At 38.0% G+C, this 12,925-nt stretch overlaps 1 protein-coding gene across 2 annotated transcripts in view; it reads left to right on the top strand.

Moving 5' to 3' along the window:
• Positions 1-12,925, top strand: part of LOC131065707 (exonuclease V, chloroplastic) — a 146,088-nt gene that overhangs the window by 93,188 nt on the left and 39,975 nt on the right. For both annotated transcript variants that reach the window (XM_058000301.2, XM_059209275.1), the window contains exon 5: positions 10,916-11,069. In XM_058000301.2, coding sequence (XP_057856284.2) covers positions 10,916-11,069 — 154 coding nt within the window. The remainder of the gene's footprint in view (positions 1-10,915; positions 11,070-12,925) is intronic.

Genomic DNA, 12,925 nt, shown 5'->3' with positions numbered 1-12,925 from the left:
ATAAACTGGCAACCCTTGGATATGAGATCCAAAGCAAAGAATTAACCCTCATTGCTCTAGATGGGTTGCCTAGCATATGGGAAACATTCGTCCAAGGCATCAGTGCAAGGGATAACTTCCCAAAATTCGATAGGCTAAAGGCTGACTGTCTCCAAGAGGAATCAAGGCAAAATAAGAAAGGGATCAAACAAAAGAATATAGATGAAGACCTTCAAGTTCTAAATACGAACTCAAACAAGAAAGGTAAGCAGCAGCAATTCACGAAGAGAAAAGGTCGTCACGGCAAGAAATTCTTCAAGAAGGACCTCTCTCAGATTCAGTGTTACAGATGTGACAAATTTGGGCACTATGTTGCCAAATGTCGAGAAAGAGCTAAACAAGCCACATTTGCCAAAACAGGAAAATCCAAAAGGGAAGAGGACTCCGAGAAGTATGTACTCTATTCAACACTCACAAATCAAGCATCAAACAAAGTAAACTCCTAGGTGACCGATAGTGGCTCATCCAGACACATCACAGGATTCAGAGAAGTACTAGACTCCATGAAAGAGGAGAATGACGAGGAAGTAACTATCGGAGATGATTCTACACACCCAGTCAAAGGAGTTGGAACCTGCACCATCAAACTAAAGTCGGGTGTATCATTACAACTTAGAGGAGTGCTATATGTTCCAGGCATCAAGAGAAATCTAGTCTCAATATCAACACTGGAGGACAATGGATACAGAGTAACCTTCATGGACAACAAAGTATTGGCTTGGCCAAAGAACTCATCCATCAAGAAAGCTAAAACAATTGGTCAAAGACAAGGCTATTTGTATGAGCTATGTACAGAGCCCAACTTAGCCCTAATTCATGAGACTACAGATACCAACGAAATCTGGAATAGAAGACTAGACCACCTAAATTTTAGAGCTTTATCATCAATGTGAGACCTTGTCACAGGTCTACCTAAGTTAAAGTAATATCATTCAGGGGCATGCACAGGATGTGCCCTAGGTAAAAATACTAAGGGTGCTTTTTCAGAATAGTACTAGGAAAACAAGTAAAATTTTAGAGTTAGTTCATTCTGATGTATGTGGACCTATGTCCGTACCTTCATTGGGGGGATTTCTGTATTATGTAATATTTGTTGATGACTACTCTAGGAAAACTTGGATCTACTTTCTGAAATGTAAAGAATCAGAAGAGATCCTTAATAGGTTTAAAGAATTCAAATCACTAACAGAGAACTACTCAGGAAATAAAATTAAAACCCTAAGAACTGACAATGGGGGGAAATACACATCAGAATTATTTAAAGAATTTTGTAAAAAATCAGGGATTAAGAGGGAGTTAACAATACCTTATAACCCTCAACAAAATGGGATAGCTGAAAGGAAAAATAGGACAATTGTTGAAGCTGCCAAAGCTATGATTCTTGATCAGAATCTAAATATCAATCTTTGGGCAGAAGCAACTAGCACTGTTGTATATATTCAAAACAGATGTCCCCACTCTCATCTTGAAGATAAGACTGCCGAGGAAGTCTTTACTAAATCAAAACCTGATATTAGCCACCTTAGGATATTTGGATGTCCTGTCTATATTCATGTACCTAACGAGAAAAGATTAAAATTAGAGCCTTCTGGAAAAAGGGGAATCTTTGTAGGATATAGTGAAACCTCCAAGGCTTACAAGATCTATATATCTGGTCAAAAGAATATTGAACTAAGCAGGGATGTGATCTTTGAAGAAGCCTTAGCTTTCAAAAGAGCCCAAAGCTCTCTAGACCCTGAAGTCTATATCCCCACCCCCAGCATAGATAGAGATCCTACCCCTGAGCTTCAGAGGGAGAATTCTGAGGAAACTATAAGTGAAACCCAAAGTCCACCTAGAGAAAATCTCAAGAAAAGACCACTATGGGCCACCAAAACTATAGCAGAAGCTCAGAAGTTTGTTGCTCCTTCAGGGAAAGCAAAAGGCCTAACAAATTCACTAGCTATGTTGCCCTTATGCATGATCTCTCCAAAGCCGAACCAAACAATGTATCAGAGGCTCTTGAACATCAAGTATGGAAGGATGCCATGTCTGAAGAGTATCAGTCCATTATGAAAAATGATGTTTGGGAGATTGTTCCTAGGCCAACTAAGAAATCTGTTGTTTCATCTAAATGGCTTTTTAAGATCAAACATGCTGTAGACGGGAGTATTGAAAAACACAAGGCTAGATTTGTAGCTAGAAGTTTCTCTCAAAGGGAAGGAATAGATTATGAAGAAACTTTTGCACCTGTTGCCAGGTATACATCAGTAAGAGCTGTACTATCCATTGCAGCAGCTAAGGGGTGGAAAGTACACCAGATGGATGTTAAGACAACATTTCTAAATGGTGAGATCTCAGAAGAAGTCTACCTAGAGCAACCTGAAGGGTTTGAAATTTATGATGTAGAGTCTCATGTGTGCAGACTCAAGAAAGCTCTCTATGGGCTTAAACAAGCTCCTAGGGCCTGGTATGAAAGAATCGACACCTATCTCTCAGGACTAGGCTTCTCTAAAAATGATGCAGATCCTAATTTCTACTACAAAAGAAATAAAGGTAATATGCTAAAGTTGGTTTTATATGTTGATGACTTATTAATCACAGTAAATGATTATCTTATAGATCAATGCAAGAAAGATCTATCCAAAGAGTTTGATATGAAGGACTTAGGACTCCTTCATTACTTCCTAGGATTGGAAGTATGGCAGAATTCTGACAACATTATACTAAACCAAGGAAAGTATACCTTGGATATATTGAAGAGATTCAGAATGCTAAACTATAGGCCCATGACCTCTCCTATGGAAACCAATTTACATAAACTTAAAGAAGCAGCAACAGAGTCACAACCCACTGACTATACTCAATACAGACAGATGATTGGGTCCCTGATGTACCGGGTGAATACAAGACCAAATATCTGTTATATAGTTAATGCCTGAAGCCAGTTCATGTGTGAACCTAAGGAGATACACCTGGTTGCAGTAAATCACATCATGAGATACCTACAAGGTACTCTAAACCTTGGTCTCAAATATGAGAAAGTTGACACAAACCTACATGGATTTATAGATTCAGATTGGGCTGGAAGTGTAACTGACAGGAAAAGCACCTTAGGGTGTTGCTTCAGTCTGGGTTCAGCCATGATATCTTGGATTAGCAGGAAACAGTCCTTTGTAGCTCAAAGCTCCACCGAGGCAGAATACATTGCAGCTTCTATGGCTGCTCGAGAGGCAGTATGGCTTAGAAAGTTGCTTGTGGGATTGTTTGGAGAACCTATGAAACCCACTATTATACATTGTGACAACCAGAGCTGCATAAAATTTTCAGTTAACCCAGTGTTCCATGACAAATCCAAGCATATTGAGATCCCATACCACTATGTGCGAGATATGGTAGACAAAAATGTAATTCAATTAGAATATGTTTGTACAAGAGATCAAACGACAGATATTCTGACCAAACCTCTTTCCAGGGTGAAGGTTGATCACTTCAGAAAAGGCTTAGGTATGATAGAAAGGTAATTTGCTTTGTAATCTGTATTTACGTATCAATAAGATGTTTAATGTGTAAACTTCTTTGTCATGATAGGACACTTTGGATTTTTATCCCCTGAGTTCATATCTAAGAGGTGACGATCTCTGAAGATAATGAACACTTGTATGGAGACATTATAAGGTGACGATCTTATAATGTCCAAACCAGTTATCATGTCGGATCTCTGGTGTGTCATGGATGAGCCATGATTGTGTTGTGGTAAAACATTTATATGAGATATTAGTACACCTACCACAACTTGGATAAAGATGAGAATTGAATATTTTCTCATATGATTATCCTTAAGTATTGTGTGCTTAGGCAATACTGATATCACATGCTAAGGTGATATCCTGTCACCACAAGATTAATGTGATTGACACCTTGTATCACGTGTTTAGGTGATACTTCATATCATGTGATTAGGTGATATGATTCCCTAGAAAGTTAGATTGTGTGAAGGAATACTAACTATCATTTGAATTGTGATGTTTGATATACTACTCTCATTTATCATACCTAGCTAAGAGGGAGTGTTAATGCATGATAGCTTTGGTAAGATAAATGATTGAATGAGAGATAAATGAAGTCTTTCATTGAATCATTTATCATATCGATAAACCATCAAGAAAAATATCAAGCTATTATTCATCTGATAATCATTCCTAACTATATCGAATCTACTTAGTAAATCAATATCGATGATCTCTAATGGTTATTCGGGTTAACTATGTATTCCGATTTACATCGGATATGTTCCTTGAAATAAACAAATGATTATCAAGTGCTTTCGGGTGGCAAAGTATGCACCGCTTGGGATGTATAACCATTAGTTAGTGATCGGTGTCAATTAACATAGAAACCGATTCCCATCGGTTAATATACCACGCCAACCCCATCGTAAATACCGTTTAACATATACACAATGCTACGTGAACCCCGGTTAGTATCGGGCTGGTAATAAGTTAAACACCGGTTGATAATACATGCCAAGGGGTGCGATCAAGTAGTGTCTTGATCGGTCATGTCTATAAGACATGGCCGTTCAAGGCACTGCTTGATCCTCCCTCTTGCATATATATATCATTTGATATTTGTGAAGAGGATATTGAAATCGAAAATACTCCTCTCACCTGTCAAATAAAGAAGATAGTCAAATTCATAATAGAGATAGAAAATTTCATAGATATAGAGAATACATTAAGAATACATCTTGCATATTGAATTGTAAATTGAACAATCATTTACACTATGTATATGAATTTATTTGATATATTCGTTCTGCTAGGGGAAAGGAGCCAGTAGTGGACATAGCTAACTTCGTGCATCTTAAGCTCCTAAACGGTTCATCCGATTTTGACGATTTTATTTGGTTCTCTCCATATGTGACTTAACTACTTAAAGCTGTGTTTTGGCTTGTGGGTAGTAATGATGCACGCTGTGGAATTCGTTATGTGCACAAAGGTCAAAAAGTGGTCATTTCAAAGTGTGGTCCAATACATAATCATCTTTGCGCCAATAGTAGATAGCTCCATTAGTAGTAGACAAATGCCCCAGTAGTTATGCACAGATGTCCTAGTAGTGGTTGTAATGTCCCCTTCTCAGTGATGTGCATTCAGTGGTCCATTGGCCTACTCTGGAGACCTATAGGCTATTTGGAAAGGAGAGTTAGGGTTTCCAACTTTTGTGGAGTTCTACATGAGCTTTTTAGGGTTTGTCAGGAGGGGATTCTTCAGTTCTGCTTATGGTTTCCTTTTGGGTTTTCCATGAACTCTAGGGTGGCATAACATGCATTTGATTCTTTGGTGAAGTCAGAACTTACTATTTTTAGTAAGTTAGGGTTTGGCTGTTTGGTTGACGCAGTTCTGCTGAGCTTTCCAAGCTCTTTCTCTGGGTGCGAAGATTATGTTTTTCGGAGCAGTATTTCTTGACTTACTATTTTTAGTAAGTGGTTGTGTTGAGCATTTCTTTTTTTAGCAGTCTCGGATAGGGTCCCGACTCAACACAGTTTAGTGGTCTTCATCACACAACTTCATCCTTTGATTTTGGTATTAATCAGTATTGGAGTTATAAGTTATTTAATTAAATATTAATTCCTTATCCTAAGGTTTGATATTTAATTATTTTTATTATTGATTAATTGTGTTATGGGGCAACTTAGGAAAAATATCTATCTCTAGCAATATTGTTATTTTCCTAAGTCAGTGGCATTAAAAAGGTGGCATTGAGAAAGATGAAATATTTCATGTTTATATTATTTTATTTCGCATTGTTGTCACCTAGGAAAAAGTTCGAACTTTGCCTAGGTAGTTTGGGAAAATTAACGCCATGTCTAGGGGAGGCTATGACATGAAATGAAATTGAATTTCAATGGTTTTGGGCGCCATTTGCATTTGAATTTCAGAGGGAAAAATCTATAAATACAGGTGCTTGGCCTCTCATTTGATATCAAATGAATTTGCATCGTTATGCTGCCGAATTGGCGATTGAAAAATCTGAGCTTCGAAGTGTGGCTTCCTAGCTAAGTTTCAGTTTTGTACTTGCAAGATAGTACCTAGCTGTGTCCATGTATTCCCGGTGCTGTAGGTGAGTGAGTTGCAGATTGTGGAGTGTTCTATTTGGGATTGGAGTGGTTTTTGGTTGCTGGTCGCGGGACTGCTGAAAGTGTATTTTGCTCACACCTTTTGACCAGGCGATTCCATCATTCTGGGTACCAACTCATCCTTCCTTCCTACCACTGGCGATGCATATTGTAAGTTTTTAGCATCTTATTATGAGTGTGGATTTTTATATTGCAAATCGAACTTCCCAGGTTAGGCGTTGGGTTTTGTGAATGCATTGGGAAGTGTGCAAAATAAATATGGGTGTTTCGATGGCTTTCCTTGGGTTTGTTTTCATTGTAGTGGGTATAGCAATTGTTTAGAACAGATTTTGGGTGAATTGGGTGAGTAATGAGAGAGCTATGAGCTTTTTAGTGAATCCATAGGTTGTTGGTTTTGCAATTCTAGCCTGCAAATTTTGATGTTAGCAGAAATTTCATGTTCTTATTTGGATATTCAGCATTAATCTCTTCTCACATTATCTTGATTATTGTAAGGTTAAGTAGTAGTACTACTAACCAATTTTGGTTTGTAACTCTCACCCTGCTGAAAAGTGGAAGAGGCTGGCTTGCCGCCTATTTTCAAGTAAATTGTAATTCAGTCCTCCCACTGCATAAGTGGTCGAGTGATGTCTGAGTGTAATGGTCCTCCTGTTGCATAAGCGGTTGAGTTGAGATTGTTTTGTAATTTCAGTCCTCCTGCTGAAATATCGCGGTTGAGTGATTTGTGCCTTTGTATGTTTCTCTTGGTTGGTTTACCACCAAGTTTCTTGCATTCGCATTGGATAAGCAGAAGGGGTTGGCTTGCCACCCAAGCATTGTATTGTTTTCAGTTATTTGAAGCTAACGATCCCCTCAACACCGTATGCTCTCACCTTCCCACATTGGGCACTTGGTGATCAAAAAGTGGAAGGGTTGCATTTTCCAGCAAGTTTTCAGTTTATGCTATGAGCTTTTTAGTGAATCCATAGGTTGCTGGTTTTGCAATTCTAGCCTGCAAATTTTGATGTTAGCAGAAATTTCATGTTCTTATTTGGATATTTAGCATTAATCTCTTCTCACATTATCTTGATTATTGTAAGGTTAAGTAGTAGTACTACTAACCAATTCTGGTTTGTAACTCTCACCCTGCTGAAAAGTGGAAGAGGCTGGCTTGCCGCCTATTTTCAAGTAAATTGTAATTCAGTCCTCCCACTGCATAAGTGGTCGAGTGATGTCTGAGTGTAATGGTCCTCCTGTTGCATAAGCGGTTGAGTTGAGATTGTTTTGTAATTTCAGTCCTCCCGCTGAAATATCGCGGTTGAGTGATTTGTGCCTTTGTATGTTTCTCTTGGCTGGTTTACCACCAAGTTTCTTGCATTCGCATTGGATAAGCAGAAGGGGCTGGCTTGCCGCCCAAGCATTGTATTGTTTTCAGTTATTTGAAGCTAACGATCCCCTCAACACCGTATGCTCTCACCTTCCCACATTGGGCACTTGGTGATCAAAAAGTGGAAGGGTTGCATTTTCCAGCAAGTTTTCAGTTTATGCTTTCTAACCTTAACGGGTTATCTGTTTGTGGATGATTATTATTGGCTTAAAAAACAAAAAAAAATAACTGGGATATTACAGTGGTATCAGAGCTGGTTTTTTTGCCAGCCTGTGTGTTCAAATTGATCAGAGCACAAGTTCTCCTTGCCATCCTGTTGGGTCGTGGTTTTTTGGTTGCATATCAGAGTTTGGAAGAATGTCTACTACAGATAAGTCTATTTGTGAGTTAATGCAAGGATTGATTAATTTGATGAAGGATCTAGATATTAAAATGGGGTTCGTAAAGGTTCTTTCAAAATCCAAACATAAGGAAGAGTCTGAAAACAATATTTTTAATACAAAGACAAATGATGGAGTTGGTGTTTTGAAACCTAACTTTGAGACAGTGCTTCGTGAAGACTCTTTGGTGATGCATGCACCTACCATTGATGAGGTTGACATTCAAGAAGAAGAAAAAACAATATTTGAGGTTGTGCATGATGAATCTCTTAATGTTTCTTATGGAGCTAGTGACAGTGTTGAATGCACTCATGTGCTTCTATTGGAAGAGCAAATGAAAATTGAAGATGTTAAACAAGAGGAAAAGGTTAACAGATTGTTGGATGGAGATTCATGTTATGAAGCTGAAAATGCTGCAGCTAATGATGAAGTCCCTAATGACCAAGAAGCTGTCCTATTTTGTGAGTTTAAAATATGTCAAAGAGGCTGTCCTGTTTTGTGAGAAGCTCGGTATGTTATAGAATATGCCAAATCAAGTTTCAGTGTTACTTATGCTTTGAAAAGAAATTATAGGTATATTAATGTGTTTTGCTTTGATTTAGTTACAGTTGAACTGCATAAGTTGTCTTGGAACAACAAAATGCCATGCGGAAGGGAATTGAAATGAAACATGCAATTTTTCCCAAAAAATTATTCATGCCTTCAAACTTTCTTGTATGCTTTGATGCCAAGCTGGACTGAATTAAAATGCTTTTGCAGATTTGATCATAATGCCATGTTAGAAAGACTTTGCATGGACACATTGCACATCAGTTTTGAGTACAATGAAGGTTAAATGCAAATAGTGTTTGAATGATATCATTGGTGGCATTTGCTGCTTCAAATGGCATTTGTGTAATAAACACCCTCAATTTAATTTTTTTTGTTTTTTTGACAATATGAAAGCTCAACATAAACATGCAACCAATGATATCTCTGGTGTTATAAATTCTGGTTATAGAGCTGCTGTACAGTTTGCTAGTGTAGATAGCCCAGAAAAAATATCAAATTGATATTCCATCACCATGGATAATCCTCCCAGCTGGAGCGATAGGCCTAAGCATTTCTTTGGAAACTAATGCTGTCAAGGTCAAATAGATAACGTCCTAAAGCTTTGATTTAAATTGTAACAGGTCCAAATAGAGCAAATGCATAAGATATCATCTGGAGGCCACTATATCACTCAGTAATCACCCAGCACCGCTGTGCACCTTCAAAATGGTGTTAAAAGAAAGATATTAGGTCTGAAGAGGCATCTTGTCATGCTCAACATGTAATGGGATTGAATTAAATGTATCAGTCAATAATGAAACCCTCAAAATAACCCACCAAACTTCATGTCTCCACCAAACCAAGACTGGATATTGCTTTCCAAGCATTGAGTGCCACTTATTGAGAAGAAAAGAGACCAAAAGCTGAGCGTTCCGAATTGAGATAGTCATGCCAACGTCTAAGACTGCCAGACTGGTACAACCAGTATATTAAGTGATTTTCTTTTGCATAGTCACAAATACCCACCAAATAGGGTTGGCCAGGTGTGAGGACTCCAAAACTTGCCAACACCATGAACTTAGTTCCCTTTAAAAATCTTTGTGAGTGAAAAATGTATAGTTCGACCAGCTATGGCATGTGGGTTTCACTTTCCATACAACTTGTCCAACAATACCATTGAAAGACACAATGAAAACACTCCATGAAACCCTCATGATTGAATTAAATGCATCGGTCAATCATGAAACCCTCAAAACAACCCACCAAACTTCATGTCTCCACCAAACCAAGACTGGATATTGCTTTCCAAGCATTGAGTGCCACTTATTGAGAAGAAAAAAGACCAAAAGCTGAGAGTTCCGAATTGGAATTGTTTCAGGAATTGGAATGATAAAAATTGCTATAAAGCAATTATTTGTATCCCAAGGAACCTGAGGTGACAAGTCTCTAAATTGCGGAAATCTAGATGTGTTATTAGTGGAAGCACTTTTGGAAAAATTAGAGATGTGCAAGAAGAGATAAAGAAATCCAACAGCAATGTATATTAGTTTGTGAGTTTGGTATGATGTGACATGAAGGTTTAATGTGGCATGTGAACATATGTAGGAGGTGTTGGTGTTCTGTACCAACTTCGGATTGTCCGATCTAGCTGCATTAGATGGCACCAATCTCTTGGTGTGGAGTGCTGGTGCTTAAGCATCTTTGGCTCTATGATGGGGACTGAGCTACCTAGCATGAGTTGGTACTTAACATTTTTTTTCAAATATCTGCATGCGTGCCTGTGGTGTCAAAAGACACCAAGAGAAGAATATCCCTATATAAAATGGAATTAATTGTTATAAAGTGATTGGGAAGGTGGGAGATATTGCCTCTATATATGCATGTCTCAAAAAATTTCAGACCAGAATCTAAAAAATATAAGAATCATTACATTACCCAAATCTGAGAATAAAAGAATGCAATTTCAAATCTGCCAATGTGGCAAAAATAAGAAGCAAATATCTGACTTCTTGGGGCATCATCCCTCTTTTGGATGCTTATGTTGATATGGAGGTTAATCAAATAGTATTCCCAAGGTGAGATTGAGTGGCTTGATTTGTCTAAATGCTGCTAGGATGCTATTTTTCCAACATTGTTGATAATAGGCTTTGGGTTTCAGGCTTTGCGTAGAGGCCAATTTTGTGACCAGCAAGGGAAAAAGGCTGTCTTTTGGCACAATCTGTTTATAGCAATTTTATGATGACCACAGTGAAACTCTAAGTGATAGTCATTGAAATTTCTTGTTTATCCTTGTAGTTTTTAACATCATAGGATTTAAAAAAAACTATATATATTAGAATAGCAGTTCTTTAGATGAGATGCGAATTTTCTGCATTTTGGTTTTTAATAAAAATTCTTGGCGTAACTTTTATATCAGCATGATTTTGTTATTAGTTAATAATACTGGTGCAATTCTGAATTCCTATCTTATTATTTGAGCAGGCTTCAGCTGATGTGCTACAAGTTTCTTTGGGACAATATTGTAACAGAAGATTTTCCATCGAGCTCCTTCTTCCAATATTTTGGGCTGCATCCACAACGAATTTTATCTAAGGATATAAGGAAACATATTGGTGATTCTGGTATGGGAAAAAATGTGAGCATTTGAACCATCAAGACAATTACTTTCAACCCTTTTAGAACTGCTTGAGAAAAATGAAGTTGCTGTCAGGTTGTATAGAATAATTAAAGTTAATTTGTCGTTACTCTCTAGTACATTGACATCTAAGGACATCCCCTATGTGCAAATTGGTTCGATTGTGGAGAAGAATGATCAAGTTAAGTCCCTTCAGATTTGTACCTTATAAGTACCTTCAGATTTATTAAGAAGACATATAAAACATGCAAACTGCATGTACTTTAAAAATAGTTAATGCACACTCACATAATGGACAGATTTAGAAAATAAATAGTGAACCACGGGAACGCATTTCCCCCCCTTGAGCCCCACGTTTCGGAGACGGGGACGTCTCCAAGAAATGGGGACGGGGACGTGACGTCTCTTGTCGTCCCACCACCACCGCTGGTGCATCGCCCGAAACGTCAGAGACGGTGAGGCGTTTAGGTGTCCCTAAGATGCCTCGGATCCGCCTCGTCGTTTCTTGTCGCCCAACGTCAAAAAACGCACAAAAACAAATAAATTTCTTATTTTTTATGTTTTTTTCAGGTTTGTGGGCAACCCTAATTGGATGTGGGCCCCATCCATGCCCCCTATGCATTACAAAACCCCCTAGAATCTCTGATTTTACTCACATTTGTATTTCTGATTTTTTTTACCACCTAGGTGAAGAGGAGAGAAAACTCAGTTTAGAGTGATTGAAGGAGTGAAAACTAAAAGGTTGAGTGAGTGCAAGTGTAAGGGGAGTGACAAGGAGCAAGAAGAAGAGGAGGATTCTACAGCATTTTGGATAGATTTTTCAAGCACAAGGTAGGTTATTTCTTGTTTTTGTTTGTTTCATTTTCTGATTTTCAATTTTTTTTTGTTGTTTTTTTTTTGTTTCATTTTCAAAATCAAATTTGATGTTGAATCTTGAGGGAAAAATGATGAATGAATCATCATTCATCATTTTGCCCTCAAGATTCAACATAAATTTTAAAAATTTAAATTTTGTTTTCAAGGCTGAAACTACATGCTTATTGAATTTATTTTGATTTTGATTTTGTGAAATGCAGAGTCACTATCACAATGAGCTCTCATGACATGAGTGAGGATGAGATAGAAATTCATTCTCATAGTGGAAATGATTCAAAATATGAACTTGAGGCTAAGAGGGGTGACCATGGAGCTGACCCAGGAGCTCAATCTAGCTCCATGGCAAGTGCAACAACTAGTATAGATTGCCCTTTTGAGCTATTGACATAGTATGCTAAGAGTCCTTATGATCCTAGATATCCTCTCAAATAGTTTGCATAAAAAATAGCAGGCACATCAGGGATTGGTGTGTTGTGACATTTTCACACATCGCCCCATTGCAAATGGGGACCCCCACTTTTTCTACTTTCTAGGCTAGTTGTAGTGTCTTTAGCTATTAACCTTTCACTTGTAGGAGGTGTGATGCCCTAGGTTGTCAAGAAGGGATCAAGTTATGTCTATCTCTTTGGATGAAATTGAGGTTAGGTAGCTCTCAGGGCTTGGCAATGAACAATATGATGATCATTTCATTTGATCATCATCATCAGATATCGAGATGATAGATGCAAGATGAAGCCCTAGAATGCATGAGAAGGCTTTGATAACGACGAAGGACCCTCTGAGTTAGCAAGGTGAGTGATACTACTCACATTTTTGACAAGGTTGAGTCACAGTTAGTGACCCCCCCAAACCCTCGCCTTAGCTCTCAGTTAGTGCCCCCTCCAAAGTCTGAACTTTTCTAGTCAGTGGAGTGGGAAAAGTCTGATCTCTTCTTTTCTCAATCAGTGACCCTTTGAAAGTCTGATCTATGATGAGATGCC

Source organism: Cryptomeria japonica, chromosome 7, assembly GCF_030272615.1.
Source record: "Cryptomeria japonica chromosome 7, Sugi_1.0, whole genome shotgun sequence".
NCBI classification, from domain to species: Eukaryota; Viridiplantae; Streptophyta; class Pinopsida; order Cupressales; family Cupressaceae; genus Cryptomeria; species Cryptomeria japonica.
Note: the sequence above shows the minus strand (reverse complement) of the source record. Positions and strands in the feature narration are given on the sequence as shown.